This window comes from Ranitomeya variabilis, chromosome 1, assembly GCF_051348905.1.
Source record: "Ranitomeya variabilis isolate aRanVar5 chromosome 1, aRanVar5.hap1, whole genome shotgun sequence".
NCBI classification, from domain to species: Eukaryota; Metazoa; Chordata; class Amphibia; order Anura; family Dendrobatidae; genus Ranitomeya; species Ranitomeya variabilis.
The window spans coordinates 828,542,705-828,562,811 of record NC_135232.1 but is presented as its reverse complement, the minus strand read 5'-3'; the positions used below and the strand labels follow the sequence as shown (position 1 = coordinate 828,562,811).

Below are 20,107 nucleotides of genomic sequence, written 5' to 3'. Positions count from 1 at the left end.
CTTAGCACGTTTGTTCATCACTAATAGATAGATATACAGATATATATATGAGATAGAGATAGATAGATAGATAGATAGATAGATAGATAGATAGATAGATAGATAAATATTCTTCTGGACTATCTCAGGGTAGAAGATTTGTGGCGACATCAAGGTCACATCACCAATCACTCTGACTGTGATGTCACCACAGGTCCTGAAGCAGGGTGAGGTGACTGCAGTAATGCTGGGGTAGGATTGATGGCTAGATCTCACAGCAAGAGAAGATGCAGAGCTCAGACCAGTAGTTCAAATCTGAATGCTTCTGCTTCTATGCTTCTATGATCAGTGATGGAACTACAGGTGCTTCTCACAAAATTAGAATATCATCAAAAAGTTAATTTATTTCAGTTCTTCAATACAAAAAGTGAAACTCATATATTATATAGTTATTACAAACAGAGAGATCTATTTCAAGTGTTTATTTATGTTAATGTTGATAATTATGGCTTACAGCAAATGAAAACCCAAAAGTCATTATCTCAGTAAATTAGAATAATTAACAAAAAACAGCTGCAAAAGCTTCCTTGGCATTTAAAAAGGTCCCTTAGTTTGTGTTAGTAGACTTGACAGATGTCCAGTAAAGGCAGTCATTGACACACTCCACAAGCAGGGTAAGCCACAGAAGGTCATTACTAAAGAAGCTGGCGGTTCACAGTGTTCTGTATCCAAGCATATTAATGGAAAGTTGAGTGGAATAAAAGTGAGGTAGATAAAGGGTACAAGCAAGTGGGATAACTGCAGCCTTGAATGGATTGCTAAGAAAAAGCCATTCAAAAATTTGGGAGAAATTCACAAGGAGTGAACTGCTGCTGGAGTCATTGCTTCAAGAGCGACCACACACAGATGTATCGAGGACATGACCTTCAAGTGTCACATTCCTTGGTCAAGCCACTCATGACCAATAGACAACGCCAGAAGTGTCTTACCTGGCCCAAGGAGAAAAAGAACTGGACTGTTGCTCAGTGGTCCAAGGTGTTGATTTCAGATGAAAGTAAATTTTGCATTTCATTTGGAAATCAAGGACCCAGAGAATGGAGGGAGAGTGGAGAGGCACATAATCCTAGCTGCTTGAGGTGTAGTGTGAAGTTTCCACAATCAGTGATGGTTTGAGGAGCCATATCATCTGCTGGTGTAGGTCCACTGTGTTTTATCAAGACCAAAGTCAGCGCAGCCATCTACCAGGAAATTTTAGATCACTTCATGCTTGCCTCTGCCGACAAGCTTTTTGAAGATGGAAATTTCATTTTCTAGCAGGACTTGGCACTTGTCCACACTGCCAAAGTACAAATACCTGGTTTAAAAACAACAGTATCACTGTGCTGTATTGGCCAGCAAACTCGCATGACCATAACACCATAGAGAATCTATGGGGTATTGACAAGGGGAAGATGAAACACCAGACACAACAATGCAGACAAACTGAAGGCTGCTATCAAAGCAACCTGGGCTTCCATAACACCTCAGCAGTGCCACAGGCTGATTGCCCCCATGCCATGCCGCATTGATGCAGTAATTGATGCAAAAGGAGCCCCGAACAAGTATTAAGTGCATTTTCTGAACATACATTTCAGTAAGCCAACATTTCGGATTTTAAAATAATTTTTCAAGCTCGTGTTAGTATTCTAATTTACTGAGATAATGACTTTGGGTTTTCATTGGCTGTAAGCATCAACATTAACAGAAATAAACACTTGAAATACTGTAGATCACTCTGTAATGACTCTATATAATATGAGTTTCACTTTTTGTATTGAAGAGCTGAAATAAATTAACTTTTTATGATATTTTAATTTTGTGAGAAGCACCACTAGTTTCTTATTTTACAATTGTTTTCCATTGAGGAGAGATATTTTTAGTTTACTGCAGCGATTGTAATATTTTTAGTCTTCATCACTAATATACTTTTTATCCTTTAGTTACAGATGGACGTGAGTAGAACCATATCTCCAACTCCACCAAAACAGCCAAGGACTTCTTTTTCAAGATCTAGCTCTTATAAAAGAGTATCCTCACCTCCAACTAGTTTGTTTGAGAGTGCAGAAGATGTCATAAATGCAGACATTAATGACCCCCTCCAGATTATCAGCATACTACTGGGAAATAAGAATTTGGGCTTTCTGTATATGACTCCTGCTGTTCCCAAATCTTCAGTTGAATATGATCCATACAACTTGAGGTACATAGAAGAAAGATTTAAAAATACGCTAAGTGGCTTTCATTGTTCAATTTTGTAAATGATTTGTTGCATTCGAAATAACTTTTTTTTACATTGTGCCCCAAAACTTCAAAAATGCATTTGAAGGCTAATTTTTGGGTTAGGTTCTATGGAACTATCTTTGTTCTAGAAATGCTCTACAGTAATATGTCTACCTCAGGCTACTTGTGTGGGTAATTCTATCAATCTAATAATGATTTGGAGATTGGAGATCTGTCTTTGGTAAAGATCTGAATGCTTCAGGGGGCATGGACCAGTGCAGAATGAAGTAGGACGCAGCACTGAAGGCTCCTTTCCATATTTCTGATTTTATCCTGATACCCGCTCTGTTACACTTACTGAATGCCGGGAGAAGGGGTGTGAACATTTCCGGTGGCTGTAGACTTACTTTCCAAAGCTCCCAGCTGACAGAATGACCAGCAGGAGGCAGAAGAGAATCCTGGGCCACGGAAAGCACACATGGTCAAGATGGTGCCGGCATCATAGCAGAGGCAGAGGAAGCTAATGCAGGCAAGGAGGCGGGAAGAGGCTGCGAAATTAGAGCCGTTTGCCCGCATGGAAATCGAGACTGCAAGCACACATTTTATCGATATAATGCCAAAAGACCTTGCGGCTCATAATTTTTCAAGACATAAGGTGGAAGAACAACTGATACCAGAAAAACCTGTGGTATAGGACTTTTTGGGAGCAAACTAATCAGCAGGCTGCTGAGGGTGAGGACTCACCCAAGTCAACAATCAGGGATGTGTTCTCTGTGGTGTCTTTTTGTAAGTCTATATTAACTACTTTGACCCAGCAGATGGGTAGTTTAAAAAAGGACATGTCTAATATCAAGTCTGAGATGAAGGGGATTATTGAGAGAGCTGGTGCTGTGGAGGAGAGAGTGGGCCCTAATGAGAACGATATCCTGAATGTGCAAAGGGTCCAAAAGGACTCTGAACATTTTTTACCTTTTGTGCATTACTGCCCTTTTCCAAGATGGCGTCTTTGGTCTCATGTGCACTGTGTCTTCCTGCTATAAAACTCCACCCCAGCCCTCAGTCTGTGCTAGAGTATTCTGCCTTGCATCCAGCTCCTGACCTCTGATTACTCCCTGGCTATATACCTGTTCCTGTGAACCTGTGTGGTGATCCTGCTACTCTGCTCTGAGTTCCTGCTGCATACACCAGTTCGAGGAATCCTCCTTCATCTGCTGCTCGTGTTTACTTCCATCTGCATTTGCTGGACATGTAAGCTGTTTCTGCTCTGCAAAAACCTGAGACTAATAACCAGGCCTCCCTGGTTGAGCTAAGATATGATTTGAACTGCCTATAAGCTTATCTATCTGTTTTTGGACTAGACAAGGATTTATTTGTGTCAAGTATCCTCAAGAATAACTGTGCTTCATAGACTTTCTGCTTGATTGCATTTTCCTCTGAAGTTTCCTATAGACTGCTAAGCTGCGTTTAATATTTGCACCAAGTGTTGTGGACTTGAGTTTCTCTCTGCACCTGTTTGAATCACCGTGTGATAATGTAGACTTTACCACTTATAAAACTGTGTCCTGTAGTTGTCTTGTTCCACGCAAAGAGTCTCCTGAGTTATCCCCTACAATTATTACACAAACTAGGTCAGTCCAACGTATATCTGAGCTGGTTGCTAAAACAGACTACCTACAAAACCACATGAGAAGTAATAACTTAAGAATAATAGGTGTCCTGGAAAAATGGAATGCTCCTTCTGAATTCATGAAAAACTGGCTTAAAAATAAGTTTGGGATTGATAATCTTACATCTTTAGTTGCTATTGAACGTGCGCACTGGGTTAATTCAAGACCCTTACCCCCTGGGCATCCCTCTCATCCAATGTTAATCAGGATTCTGCACTACAGAGCCCATGATACCATTTTAAGATGTGTGAGAGATATACAGGACCTGGGAGCAAAATATCAATTTTTCTGGATTTCTCCACAGAAGTTCAAAAGCTAAGGATGAAGTTCACTAAAGTAAAAAAATTACTGTCTTATTTTATGTTGTATCCGGAACACTTCAGAGTAATTGGTATGGAGGAATCACACTTCTTTACAGAAGCAGAGGAAATCATGAAGTGGCTTGACCAGCACGAAAGGCAACTACGCATGACAGCCACGTAATTTTGGCAGATCCGGAAAAGAGGACTGCCATAAGAATATATAATGGTCCTGTGGGTGGGCTTTTTCTTTTTCTTCCTACTCCCCTTGAGTGAGGGAGAGGAAGGAGGGGGGGGGGGGAATCTTTCTTCACTTATGAATACAGCTGGAGTCTGAGTTTAATTGTCCAATTGTTCAGCCTATGGTTATATTTAATATATTAGGATCATTAATCATTCTGTTGAACCATATTGTTACTTTGTTTAAAATGTAATGTAAAACTCATTGATAAGAAAAGTAGTAGAGGGGTAATACCATAATGGGATGCATTTGTATACACCTTTGATATATGATGACAGTCCTTTAATCCGCTCTGGGAGTAGATTCTCCCTCTCTCAGTGGGAGAGAGAGATGATGCCTGTTGCACTTTTAAGTGGGGAAGGGCGGGGGAGGCATAAGATGGGAGTTTTTTTTTTATCCCATTCTGTGTTGTCATATTTCGGTACAATATATTGCATAGTCCAATTCAGAATAGGTAATAAAGAAATTAAAGGATAGTTGGATCCTTAGTAAATCTTTTGATGTCAACCAAAATGTCAGGCACAATTGAAATTTAAGTTGGAATGTCAGAGGCCTCCTAGATGGAGTTAAAAGGCTGCAATTTTTCAATATATTTAATCCTTTAACCCTTCTATAATTTGTCTTCAGGAAACGCACCTTACCAAAGAGAGAATATCCATGGTGAATAAGAGATGGATGGAGGCTAGTTATCATTTTGTATTTTCATCTTATTCTAGAGGGGTGTCTATATTGATTCATTCGGAGGCCCTTTTGAATTAATATATGGTAATATAGATGTTGACAGACAGTTTGTATTTGTGACTGGCAGGATATTTGATATGGTGATTTCTGTTGCTTCGGTGTACATCCCATCTCCATACAGCGGTAGGGTACTGCAAAAAATAATTGCTTTATCGGCACGGCATCAGGGGTACCCCTGCTGATCATAGGTGATGTTAACAAGATTATGGATGGTCACTGGGACAAGGGAAGGCATATTAGTAAAGTGGGGGCAATACAACTCCTTTTGGGTCATATATTAAAGAACTGGCGCTGATAGATTTGTGGAGAATCAGGTTTCCTAAAGTTTACCAATATTTCTGCTATTCTACAGTTAATAACTCTCTTTCACTCATTTTCCTAGCTTTGAGTAATTCCTTTTTGGAGGGGCTGGTTCGGCATATTCAGTACTTGCCAAGAGTAACCTCAAACCATAGTCTGCTTCGTGTATCGCTTTTAATGGGCAGAACCTCCCCCAAAAATGTGGAGACTAAATGCTTTCTGGGTGCAAATCATAAATATACAGTGACTTGCGAAAATATTCAGCTCCCTGGAGCTTGTGAACCTTTTCCCACATATCATGCTTCAAACATAAAGATACCAAATGTAAATTTTTGGTGAAGAACCAACAACAAGTGGAACACAATTGTGAAGCTGAATGAAATTTATTGGTTATTTTAAATTTTTGTGGAAAATTGAAAACTGAAAAGTGGGGCGTGCAATATTATTCGGCCCCTTTAACTTAATACTTTGTTGTGCCACCTTCTGCTTCGATTACAGCTGCAAGTTGCTTGGGGTATGTCTCTATCAGTTTTGTACATCGAGAGACTGAAATTCTTGCCCATTCTTCCTTGGCAAACAGCTGGAGCTCAGTGAGGTTTGATGGAGATCGTTTGTGAACAGCAGTTTTCAGCTTTTTCCACAGATTCTAGATTGGATTGAGGTCTGAACTTTGACTTGGCCATTCTAACATCTGGGTACGTTTATTTGTGACCCATTCCATTGTAGATTTTGCTTTATGTTTGGGATCATTGTCTTGTTGGAAGACAAATCTCTGTCCCAGTCTCAGGTCTTTTGCAGACTCCAACATGTTTTCTTCAAGAATGGTCCTGTATTTGGCTCCATCCATCTTCCCATCAATTTTAACCATCTTCCTTGTCCCTGTTGAAGAAAAGCAGGCCCAAACCATGATGCTGCCACCACCATATTTGACAGTGGGGATGGTGTGTTCAGGGTGATGAGCTGTGTTGCCTTTACGCCAAACATAATTTGGCATTGTTGCCAAAAAGTTTGATTTTGGTTTCATTTGACCAGAGCACCTTCTTCCACATGTTTGGTGTGTCTCCCAGGTGGCTTGTTGCAAACTGTAAACGACACTATGGATATCTTTAAGAAATGGCTTTCTTCTTGCCACTCTTCCATAAAGGCCAGATTTGTGCAGTGTACGACCGATTGTTGTCCTATGGACAGACTGTCCCACCTCAGCTATAGATCTCTGCAGTTCATCCAGAGTGATCATGGGCCTCTTGGCTGCATCTCTGATCAGTGTTCTCCTTGTTTGAGATGAAAGTTTAGAGGGTCTTGGTAGATTTGCAGTGGTATGATACTCCTTCCATTTCAATATGATCGCTTGCACAGTGCTCCTTGGGATGTTTAAAGTTTTGGAAATCATTTTATATCCAAATCCGGCTTTAAACTTCTCCACAACAGTATCACTGACCTGCCTGTTGTGTTCCTTGGTCTTCATGATGCTCTCTGTGCTTCAAACAGAACCCTGAGACTATCATAGAGCAGGTGGATTTATACGGAGACTTGGTTACACACAGGTGGATTATATTTATCATCATTAGGCATTTAGGACAACATTGGATCATTCAGAGATCCACAATGAACTTCTGGAGTGAGTTTACTGCACTGAAAGTAAAGGGGCCGAATAATATTGCACGCCCCACTTTTCAGTTTTTGATTTTCCACAAAAATTTTAAATAACCAATAAATGTCGTTCAAATTCACAATTGTGTTCCTGTGTTGTTGATTCTTCACGAAACATTTACATTTGTTACCTTTTATGTTTGATGCATGATATGTGGGAAAAGGTAGAACATTTCCAGGGAGCCGAATACTTTCGCAAGGCACTGTAGATAAAGTATCCTCTAGTTTGTAAGAACTTTAAAGGTACCGTCACACTAGGCGATATCGCCAGCGATCCGTGACGTTGCAGCGACCTGGATAGCGATATCGCTGTATTTGACACGCAGCAGCGATCTGGATCCCGCTGTGAAATTGCTGGTCGCTGCTAGAAGGTCTGCACTTTATTTGGTCGCTAGGTCGCCGTGTATCGCCGTGTTTGACAGCAAAAGCAAGGATACCAGCGATATTTTACACTGGTAACCAGGGTAAACATCGGGTTACTAAGCGCAGGGCCGCGCTTAGTAACCTGATGTTTACCCTGGTTACCAGCGTAAAAGTTAAAAAAACAAACAGCACATACTCACCAGCGCGTCCCCCAGCCTCTGCTTCCTGACACTGACTGAGCGCCGGCCCTAAACTGAAAGTGAAAGCACAGCGGTGACGTCACCGCTGTGCTGTTAGGGCCGGAGCTCAGTCAGTGTCAGGAAGCAGAGGCTGGGGGACGCGCTGGTGAGTATGTGCTGTTTGTTTTTTTAACTTTTACGCTGGTAACCAGGGTAAACATCGGGTTACTAAGCGCGGCCCTGCGCTTAGCAACCCGATGCTTACCCTGGTTACCCGGGGACCTCGGCATCGTTGGTCGCTGGAGAGCGGTCTGTGTGACAGCTCTCCAGCGACCAAACAGCGACGCTGCAGCGATCGGCATCGCTGTCGCTATCGCTGCAGCGTCGCTTAATGTGACGGTACCTTTATATTATCATGGCTGGAAGGCGTCTGCTTTGGTGATATGGGAGACCATGAAAGCCTATTTGATAGGTCTGTTTATTAGGGAATTAGCTGAGAGTAGAATGAAAACCAAAAAAGCAGATCAGGAAATTTTTCAGAAAATTCGAAATGCTGAAATTCATTTAGTAGAAAATCCTTCACCCTCTGCTCAGAATCGGTTAAAAGAAGCTCAAACACTTGCTAACCAAACTCTCTTACAAAAAACAGAACGGAAAAAGGCCTTTCAAAAAGTGACCTTTTTTTGAGGAAGGGTAAAGAGTGAGTCATTTATTATCACTTGCTACATCTGCAAACTGGATCCCTCTCATGTCTATAGTCTGTATTCAGACAGGGGTGACTTGGTAAATTCTACAGGTGAGATTCTGGAAGTTTTATTCTTATTCTATGAATCTTTATATTCCTCCCAAATTCAATCCACAGAAGAAGATATCCGGAAATTCCTGGATATGGCCAAATTGTCCTCATTGACTGTAGATGATAAATATTCACTAGATAGACCTTTACTATTGGAGGAATTAGAGAGAGTCTTGTCAGATATGTCAGGGGACAAGGCTCCTAGCATGGATGGGATTCCAGCTGAAGTCTATAAACCTTATAGTGATATATTGCTCTCTAACTTACTAAAGGTATTCAATTAGTCCTTATCAGAGGGTTCCTTCTTGCCTCTTATGCAAGAGGTGATAATTACCGTACTTCCTAAAAAGGACAAAGACCGTCAATTTTGTGAGTCTTATAGGCCCATTTCATTGTTAACAGTAGACATTAAAATACTAGCTAAAGTTCTAACCAATAGACTCTCCGGAGTTTTATTTTAAAATAATTCACCCGGACCAAATAGGCTCCATGGCTAATAAATCTACTGCAATTATCCTCCCTTGCCTTTTCCTAAATATGCAATTACCAGCTGACAATATGGGGCAAAGGGCAGTGTTGTCTTTGGACGCTGCCAAAGCATTCAACAGTGTAGAATGGAGGTTCCTATGGGTGGTATTTCAAAAAATGGGGTTTGGGCCTGTTTTTATATCCTGGGTATAGTTGTTGTTCTTCTCCTACAGCTAAAATTAAGGCAAATGGTGCATTGTCTCAGAGATTTAAATTGTACAAAGTGTCATGGGTGTATCAGATGCAACAAACAGGCGCTCTACATCTGGCTGCATAAGGTCTCTTAATGTCACGTACAGTGTGGGAAAGACTAAGTGCAACACGAAGGGATGAGGGGAAGGAAATACAAACACTAGGGAATGGGGGGATGGAGACCCCTAGGCAGATCTTATAACACCCTGCCTACCCTATCATCCCTTAATTGGTTCCACACCTCTTATCCTGAGAAACCTGGTCCTGAGTATCCGAAGGCCACTCGTAGAGGGAGGGATACTGTCACGGGTGTGTCAGATGCAACAGACAGTCGCTCTACATCTGGCCCTTGCAGATTATTAAAAAAATAATTTACTCCCCTTAATGGAAAAAATCAAAATAATAAAATGGCAACATGGTGCAAATTGCAACTCTCGGTGGTAGGAACATTTAATCTTACTAAAATGGTACTGGTGCCTCATATTTTAGATATATTTCACAATGCTCCTGTCTGGTTACCCCTTAGTCGTTTCCACAAATTAAATGTACGGTACTTTTTTTGAGACTTGATCTGGCATAAAGCGCACTCCAGAATTAGTTTACAGACTCTCTAGAGACCCAAGGATGAAGGAGGCCTGGCATTACCTAATCCGTGGTTATATTTTTTAGCGGCTCAGTGTCAACACCTAAGGGGATGGAAAGAGATATCACTAAAAGACTCTATATGCAACATTATCCAAAATGTAGTTGATGGGGGTTCATTGGTGAGTAGGCCGGGAAATTGAATAACCTACCGAAATTCCCTACGTTGGGTCTTATCAGTAAAGTTTGTTCTAAGGTTAAACAAATTAGAGAAGTAGAATTCTTCACGATTTATTCACACATATAGAATAATGAATGTCTTCCAGAGTTTGATACGCTATCTGAATTTGGAAATTGTATGTCTATTGGACTTTTATACTTATATCAGATAAGAGATAAACAGTAATGGTGCACTTAAAACATTTGAATGCCTGCAGGAGGAATTAAATCTTCCTGAAAGTACTGTAGTTTATTTCAATACTTCAAAATTCAAGCCAATGAAAACTTAAAAGTCATTATCTCAGTAAATTAGAATAATTAACAAAAAACACATGCAAAGGCTTCCTAAGTGTTTAAAAAGGTCCATCAGTCTGTTTCAGTATGCTCCACAATCATGGGGAAAACTGCTGACTTGACAGATGTCCAGAAGGCAGTCATTGACACACTCCACAAGCAGGATAAGCCACAAAAGGTCATTGCTGAATAAGCTGGCTGTTCACAGAGTGCTGTATCCAAACATACTAATGGAAAGTTAAGTGGAAGGAAAAAGTGTGGAAGAAAAAGGTGCACAAGCAACTGGGATAACCGCAGCCTTGAAAGGATTGTTAAGAAAAGGCCATTCAATAATTTGGGGGAGATTCACAAGGAGTGGACTGTTGCTGGCGTCATTGCTTCAAGAACCACCACACAGACGTATGCAGGACATGGGCTACAAGTGTCGCATTCCTTATGTCAAGCCACTCATGACCAATAGACAATGCCAGAAATGTCTTACCTGGGCCAAGGAGAAAAATAACTGGACTGTTGCTCAGTGGTCCAAAGTGTTGTTTTAAGATGAAAGTAAATTGTGCATTTCATTTGGAAATCAAGGTTTCAGAGTCTGGAGGAAGAGTGGAGAAGCCTACAATCCAAGCTGCTTGAGGTCTAGTGTGAAGGTTTCAAAATCATTGATGGTTTCAGGAGCCATGCCATCTCCTGGTGTAGGTCCACTGTGTTTTATCAAGACCAAAGTCAGCACAGCCGTCTACCAGGAAATTTTAGAGCACTTCATGCTTCCTTCTGCCAACAAGCTTTTTGGAGATGTAAATTTCATTCTCCAGCAGGACTTGGCACCTGTCCACACTGCCAAAAGTACCAATACCTGGTTTAAAAACAACAGTATCACTGTGCTGGATTGGCCAACAAACTTGCCTGACCTTAACCCCATAGAGAATTTATAAGTTATTGTCAAGAGGAAGATGAGAGACACCAGACCCAACAATGCAGATGAGCTGTAGGCTGCTATCAAAGCAACCTGGGCTTCCATGACACCTCAGAAGTGCCACAGGCTGATCGCCTCCATGCCACGCCGCATTGATGCAGTAATTGATGCAAAAGGAGCCCCGACGAAGTATTGAGAGCATTTACTGGACATACATTTCAGTAGGCCAACATTTCAGATTTTAAAATAATTTTTCAAGCTGGTGTTATAAAGTATTCTAATTTACTGAGATAATGACTTTTGTGTTTTCATTAATAATCTTTATTTTTATATAGCGCTAACATATTCCGCAGCGCTTTACAGTTTGCACACATTATCATCACTGTCCCCGATGGGGCTCACAATCAGTATGTCTTTGGAATGTGGGAGGAAACCGGAGTACCCGGAGGAAACCCACGCAAACACGGAGAGAACATACAAACTCTTTGCAGATGTTGTCCTGGGTGGGATTAGAACCCAGGACTCCAGTGCTGCAATGCTAACCACTGCGCCACCGTGCTGCCCTTATTCATTAATTGTCTGTAAGCCATAATCATCAACATTAACAGAAATAAATACTTGAAATAGATCACTCTGTTTGAAATGACTCTATATAATATATGAGTTTCACTTTTTGTATTGAAGAACTGAAATACTGTAAATTAACCTTTTGATTATATTCTAATTTTGTGAGAAGCACCTTTAATTGCTAAAAATTGGATCTTAGAAAAAACTCCATCCCGCAGAGAATATATCAATTATGTGGAATCTCTTATTCTGGTTGAAAAAGGGGTCTACTCCAAAAGGAATAGGAATTCATATTTCAACAAACTGTGGTCTCCTTGGGTTGTTCAAAATTATTAATCACTGTTCCTTAATAACTGTTCCAAAGAGCCTTAATAGATGTTCTTTATATATGGGCTGTGCGCTAGCAGCCGGTCCAGACAATGTATGATAAGACATGTTGTATATGTTTTGGACTTTATATTTACATATGTACTGTAATATGGGTTTAGCTAAGTTAAGACTGGCGTTAGTAAGGGAGGGGGTGGGTAGGTAATCTGGTGGGGGGGAGAGGTGTGATGGAGTTCAAATGTTTCAATTTGGATATTCTGTCATACATTGTAAAATGTTTTAAATTAATAAAAAATTACCTGATTTAAAAAAAAAAGATCTGAATGCTTCAGGCCAATGAAAAATCAATTAAAAAATGTGATCAATACAATAATTAAAATAGTTTTCTCCTACAATATAAAGTTTTCTTTTACTAGTACAAAATTATGAAATGTAATGATAATAATGTTGTTATTTTTTTTTACAAATTTAACTATATTTTTTCTCACCTTTACATAGAATCGTAAGCCATGAAAACATCAACAAACATGACTACTACACCATAAGTGACAGAGGAGTCACCCACATGTGTGATGGAGATGTATTATTCTTGGAGCTGGAGCGCTGGAAACAGGAATATCTTTACCATAAGTCAATGAAACAGATTCCTACATTTGCTCTGTTCAGAAAATGGAAAGCTTTTAGTGTATGGAGAAAAAATGTTCGTGCCAAGAAAATTAGTAAATGTCGCAAAGCCCTGCAGGAGAATTTGTTCATTGTTAATTCAGTACGTATCCCAGACTGGCTAATTATTAAGTCTAGCACATACAGTATATGCACTATTTTTGTAGATTTCAAGGGGTTCTGTCACCATATTGTTGCCACCATATCTGAGAGCAGCATAATAGGGACAGAAACCTTGATTCTGGCGATGTGTCACTTGCTGGGCTGCTTCCTGTAGTTTTGACAAAATATCTATTTTATCAGCAAGGAGATTATAACTAGAGAACTAAAAAATCTGTAGTCCTCCATATTCATCAGCTCTGTAGACCGTGCCCTCACTTTATTAGCAGCTTTCTGCCTATTCACAGTGCAAAAAGAAAGCTGAGGTTTTACGAAAATTCAGAGAACTACCGTAGTAAATCTGCAGGAAAAAAAGCAATACTTATTTTGAAATAACAGCAAACAGCTCTGTAAAAGTGATACATCACTGGAATCAGGGACTCTGCCCCTACATTATGCTGCTTTCAAATGGAATAGCAAAAACCTGGTGACAGATTCCCTTAAATATAGAATTGTTATATAATTATTTTTTTATATATGTATCTATATATATAATTGTCTAAGGGGTATTTCCGTCTTTCTGTCCTCAACTTCCGTAACGGAAATCCCGCGTCGCTGATTGGTCTTTCCAGCTGCCTGTCATGGCTGCCGCGACTAATCAGCAACAGGCACAGTCCGATTAGTCCCTCCCTACTCCCCTGCAGTCAGTGCCCGGCGCCCGCATACTCCCCTCCGGTCACCGCTCACACAGGGTTAATGCCAGCGGTAACGGACCGCGTTATGCCGCAGGTAACGCACTCCGTTATCGCTGCTATTAATCCTGTGTGACCCCAACTTTTTACTATTGATGCTGCCTATGCAGCAACAATAGTAAAAAGATGTAATGTTACAAATAGTAAAAAAACAAAAAACCTGCTATTCTCACCCTCCGTAGTCCGCCAAGGAGCGCGCGGCTCCCGCCATCTTCCATTCCCAGAGATGCATTGCGAAATTACCCAGAAGACTTAGCAGTCTCGCGAGACCGCTAAGTCATATGGGTAATTTCTCAATGCATCCTGGGAACGGAAGATGGCGGCAGCCGCGCACGCATCTCCAGAGCTTCGATGGATCCCGTAGGGTGAGTATATAACTATTTTTTATTTTAATAATTTTTTTAAACAGGGATATGGTGCCCACACTGCTGTATACTACGTGGGCTGTGTTATATACCGTGTGGCTGCTATATACTACATGGGCAGTGTTAGATACTATGTGGGCTGTGTTTTGTACTGCGTGGGCTGTGCTATATATTACGTGGCCTGTGTTATATACTGCGTGGGTGCTATATACTACGTGGGCTGTGTTATATAGTACTTGGGCTGTGTTATATACTGCTTGGCCTGTGTTATATATTGCGTGGCCTGTATTAACGCATCAGCTATTCTACAATATGTATGTATGTATATAGGAGCCACATAGTATATAGCACAGGCCACATACTATTTGTCTGCTATATACTACATGGCTCCTATATACTACGTGGCCTGTGCTATACTATGTGGCTGCTATATACATACATACATACATATTCTAGAATACCCGATGCGTTAGAATCGGGCCACCATCTAGTAGTGAAATAAGACTTTGCTTAATCTTTAACTTTTCTTCCTGCAGTATTTGCGCCCTGCTCTCCTCAATATTCAAGAAATGTGTTACCGAATCAGTGACATGGGTCTGTGTCGCGTTGAGAAGGGGTACACATATGCTTTAAAAGAGTTCACAGACATTCAATTTAAGCAACTAGAAGAGGTATTTCTTAATTTCTTTGGAATCAATGGAAAATATGACTACGTTTTAAGTTCCAACTAAGTGGTGTAATTGTGTAATTCTTAGGTGGCCAACCATCTATCGGAATTCCGCGACCTAGCCAAAGAAGTTGTCAGGAGCGCTAGTAGAACTGCTTTATTGGAAGCCGGCTTTACACCGGATGACTACATGAATGATTCTGACAACTCAGGTGACTTGACATTACCTACGTAAAATACTCTTCTATATTCCTGAATAGGAGGTATGGAGAAATTCCGACTCCTTGGTGTACGCTGTTTCTATATGTGCAGTGGAGAGTATGCTCTATCTCCTTTACGTAGTTGTGGATGGTGATGGATCTTTTGAGCTACTTCTATGCCATGGTTATGGTCAAAAAATCCCATAGTGAAGTGAGATGTCAACCCTCAATCCCTTAGCGTGAATTTGTGATGGTTCAATCATTATTGTCCTGGTGTGAATATCATAAAGGTGTTATCTGGTTTAGAAAACACGTTTTTATATAAAGTATTAGGGTCAAATAGATTTTTTTTATTTTTTTGAACAACTTAAGAAAAAGATCATGGACAGCTAACATTTTATAAAACTATAATAAACCATTAAGATTTAAGTGATGTTTGTCTACAACCTATAATTCACTATGAACTGTAAAAAGATGATGATTACAGTCATAATAATCTGCACAAATTTCTCCAACTTCAAAAAAATCACAGACATATCAATTTTTTTTTTTACGGACAAGGAAAAAGTGCATTTTTATACAAACTATGTAGTATTTTCTGGATGATTGGTATCCCAGAATAGAAGTGTCCTTCTCTTGGAAGCTTCATCAATTAGCCAGAGCAGAATATGACTACAAAAGTGTATCTTGCTCTGGAGGACCAAACACATCTATCATTATATGGACATCCATTTACATATAATAAGAACTGCATGATACTTCATTTTCTTCATAATGGCATTGGAAAGTAATTGAACTTCTGTTGACGGGATTCCTCAAAAAAGGTGTGTGCTACAGTCTCACCTAGTTCACTCCCTATGATTAGTTGATTGGTTTATTTTGAAGATACTCTTTAAATAGTAACTAAACTTTCCTTTTTTAATAATTTCAGTATTGAAAGTTATGAAACTTTGGAAATTACTTTATTACTGAATTTGTCTTCATTCCTTAAAAAAAAATTGCGTATAATTGTCTTCCAAAATCCTGCTATCCTAGTGTATTTGCTTGCCTTTAGCTGAATTGATATCAGAATGTAATCCTTTGGAGTAATGATGATAACAGTGAAATTGTCAGTGCCTGTCTCCTTTGAATGTTGTGCCATCATCTGTACTCCAAATGAGTATAAGAGTCCAGTTCCTCTACAGTTCCCACTATTGGGAAAATTCTGCATTTTTTTCCAATAATGAAGGCAAATTCCCTAAGTGATTTGCAAAGTTTTATAACTTTACGAGGTGGGCAAAATTATTCAATAAATAAATAAATAAAAGTTTAGTTCCTTTTTAATACAAGTAATACAAGACAGAGAGCGTCCATAGCTACCCCATACCTTTTTAAGAAAAGTCTCATAACACAAAAGAGACAAGACAGAATAGAAAATAACTCAGATTAAGATACAATTTTGCTTTTCCTAGTTCAAAAAGCATTGTACAAGCTGTAAACAAGAATAATTAGACAACTCTCCTATTTCTCATAATGTATGGCAATACATGTTTTTACTAGTTGTTCTGTAATTGAAAAATCAAAAGAAAGTTACACAATAGACTCCTTAGGCCGGGGTCACACTTGCGAGTTCAATGCGAGAAACTCGCTTGAGTCTCTCGCATCAAGTCCCGGCACTCGGGACCGGAGTGTGTGGCTGCATGTATTTCTATGCAGCTGAACACTCCGGTCCAGAGTGCCGGTGGCAGTGCCGGGTATTGATATGAGAGACTCGTGCGAGTTTCTCACATCACACTCACAAGTGTGACCCCGGCCTTAGTCACATATACTGAATGTGGAGCCCCACTCTTTCTGCGAGTTATCATATTTTACTGTTTTCTTGTCTTGAAGGCATGATAAATACAATACCAGGACCTGAACCTACAGATATTTTAACTCTCTCTCATTTTGATGGAGACCTTTTCGGAGAATCTTCTGAAAAAATGAGTTACACAGAGCAAGCAAATAAGAGAACACACTGCAGACGACTGACATGGTTAGTACATGCTTTATTAACGACTAAAACCATTGTTGTTGTTTGCACACTTTACACTTGTCCTCATCTGATTAAGGAAACTTGGAAGATGGAAATTATTATTTATTAATTACAAGGTGCTGTACATGTGAAAAGTGTTTACATAACAAATGTGAATATAGATTACAATGAACAAACTAACAATAACAGACTGGTAGAGAAGGGAGAGGACCCTGCCCTTTCTACCTGTCAGTCTACGGGATAATGGGAAAGGAGTTAGTAGGTTGGAGGATTGCAACATCTCTGATGGTGGTGAGGTGGCAATGGGGTCATTGCAGGCTGTAAGCTTTCTTGAAGAGATGGGTTTTCAAGTTCCATCTTAAAGCTTTGATGTGGTTGACCCTGGATACTTGCCGGAGCTTTCTAGTGAGGTTGGGGTGCCAGGGTTCTCTATTGATTTGTTGTACTCTGCCATGCACGAGTCAACAGCTGATGTGGATGTGGCATTGTAGAAGACGGTAGTACTGTCTGTGTTATAGAGTGAAAATATGGTAAATTAATGTACAGTTGCATGTTGTGAATTTGGTTTCTGGGCTCCCCCGGTGGTTTCGGGTGGTACTGCACTTGTGTGCTTCATCTCCTCTGTTCACCTGTTTTCCATCTGGATGTGGGAGTTTTCTATTTAGCCTTGCTCCTCAGTCATTTCTATGCCGGCCGCCAATGTTACCAGAAGTCTTTCTGTTGCATGTTCCTGCTCCTAGACTACTATCAGCTAAGTTGGACTTGTTGTCCTAAGTTTGTTTTGCATTTTTGTTCCAGTTCTCTGTGATTGAATATTTCTGAGGCTGGAAGCTCTTGTGAGCTGAAATTGCCACTCTGGTGTCATGAGTTGATATTAGAGTCTTAAAGTAATTTCAGGATGGTATTTTGAAAGGGTTTTCAGCTGACCGTGAAGTTCCCTTTTCTGTCTTCCTACTATCTAGTAAGCGGACCTCAATTTGCTAAACCTATCTTCATACTTCGTATGTCAATTTCCTCTAAAATCACCGCCAATATATGTGGGGGCTACTGTCTGCCTTTTGGGGAAAATTTCTCTAGAGGTAAGCCAGGTCTGTATTTTCCTCTGCTAGGGTCAGTCAGTTCTCCGGCTGGCGCTGGGCGTCTAGGGATAAAACGTAGGCACGCTACCCGGCCACTGTTAGTTGTGCGGTAGGTTTAGCTCATGGTCAGCTCGAGTTCCCATCTTCCAAGAGCTAGTCCTTTTGTATGCTTAATTACGTTCTCTTGCCATTGAGAACCATGACAGTTTGGCCGTCCAAGGGTTAAAATAATTGGCAGAAGAAAGGAGAGAAAAGAAGTCTGCAGAGAATTTTTTTTTTTTTTCCTGAGTTTGCTCATTAGTTGATTCACTTGCATCTCTGCTTACTGCAGCCTTCGTCTCTCTCTCCTTCTAATCCTTGAATGGTTCTGATTTCACCTGATTAATATGGATCCTCAGAGTTTAGCTACAGGTTTGAATAATCTCGCTATGAAGGTTCAAAGCTTGCAGGATTTCGTTGTTCATGCCCCTACATCTGAACCTAGAGTTCCTTTACCTGAATTTTTCTCTGGGGATAGATCTCGCTTCCAGAATTTCAAACATAATTGTAAATTATTTTTGTCTCTGAGATCTCGCTCCGCTGGAGATCCTGCACAGCAGGTCAGGATTATAATTTCCTTGCTCCGGGGCGACCCTCAGGATTGGGCATTTGCTTTGGCACCAGGGGATCCTGCGTTGCTCAATGTGGATGCGTTTTTCCTGGCTTTGGGGTTGCTTTATGAGGAACCTCATTTAGAAATTCAGGCTGAAAAAGCCTTAATGGCCCTGTCTCAAGGGCAAGATGAGGCTGAAATATACTGCCAAAAATTTCGTAAGTGGTCTGTGCTTACTCAGTGGAATGAGTGCGCCCTGGCGGCGAAATTCAGAGAGGGTCTCTCTGATGCCATTAAAGATGTTATGGTGGGGTTCCCTGTGCCTACAGGTCTGAATGAGTCCATGACAATGGCTATTCAGATTGATCGGCGTTTGCGGGAGCGCAAACCTGTGCACCATTTGGCGGTGTCTACTGAGAAGACGCCAGAGATTATGCAATGTGATAGAATTCTGTCCAGAAGCGAACGACAGAATTTTAGGCGAAAAAATGGGTTATGCTTCTATTGTGGTGATTCAACTCATGTTATATCAGCATGCTCTAAACGTACTAAGAAGGTTGATAAGTCTGTTTCAATTGGCACTTTACAGTCTAAGTTTATTCTATCTGTGACCCTGATTTGCTCTTTATCGTCTATTACCGCGGACGCCTATGTCGACTCTGGCGCCGCTTTGAGTCTTATGGATTGGTCCTTTGCCAAACGCTGTGGGTTTGATTTAGAGCCTCTGGAAGTTCCTATACCTCTGAAGGGTATTGACTCCACGCCATTGGCTAGTAACAAACCACAATACTGGACACAAGTAACTATGCGTATTAATCCGGATCACCAGGAGATTATTCGCTTCCTTGTGTTGTATAATCTACATGATGTGTTGGTGCTTGGATTGTCATGGCTACAATTTCATAACCCAGTCCTCGACTGGAAAGCAATGTCTGTGTTAAGCTGGGGATGTCAGGGGACTCATGGGGACGTACCTTTGGTTTCCATTTCGTCATCTATTCCCTCTGAGATTCCGGAATTTTTATCTGATTATCTGATTACGTTTTTGAGGAGCCTAAACTTGGTTCACTACCTCCGCACAGAGATTGCGATTGTACTATAGATCTGATTCCGGGCAGTAAGTTTCCAAAGGGTCGTTTATTTAATCTATCTGTGCCTGAACATGCTGCTATGCGGGAATATATTAAGGAGTCCTTGGAAAAGGGAAATATTCGTCCTTCGTCATCTCCCTTAGGAGCCGGTTTTTTCTTTGTATCTAAAAAAGATGGCTCTTTGAGGCCGTGTATTGATTATCGGCTTTTGAATAAAATCACGGTTAAATATCAGTATCCTTTGCCACTGCTTACTGATTTGTTTGCTCGAATAAAGGGGGCCAAGTGGTTCTCTAAGATTGATCTTCGTGGGGCGTATAATTTGGTGCGAATTAAGCAGGGAGATGAGTGGAAAACCGCATTTAATACGCCTGAGGGCCATTTTGAGTATTTAGTAATGCCTTTTGGTCTTTCAAATGCCCCTTCAGTCTTTCAGTCCTTTATGCATGACATTTTCCGTGTTTTTTTGGATAAATTTTTGATTGTGTATCTTGA

General features: G+C 40.5%; 1 protein-coding gene across 1 annotated transcript in view; it reads left to right on the top strand.

Annotated features, from left to right (window-relative positions):
- Positions 1–20,107, top strand: part of DNAH6 (dynein axonemal heavy chain 6) — a 717,942-nt gene that overhangs the window by 46,590 nt on the left and 651,245 nt on the right. The window contains exons 4-8 of the mRNA XM_077275462.1: positions 1,959–2,218; positions 12,589–12,856; positions 14,506–14,640; positions 14,725–14,848; positions 16,706–16,850. Coding sequence (XP_077131577.1) covers positions 1,959–2,218; positions 12,589–12,856; positions 14,506–14,640; positions 14,725–14,848; positions 16,706–16,850 — 932 coding nt within the window. The remainder of the gene's footprint in view (positions 1–1,958; positions 2,219–12,588; positions 12,857–14,505; positions 14,641–14,724; positions 14,849–16,705; positions 16,851–20,107) is intronic.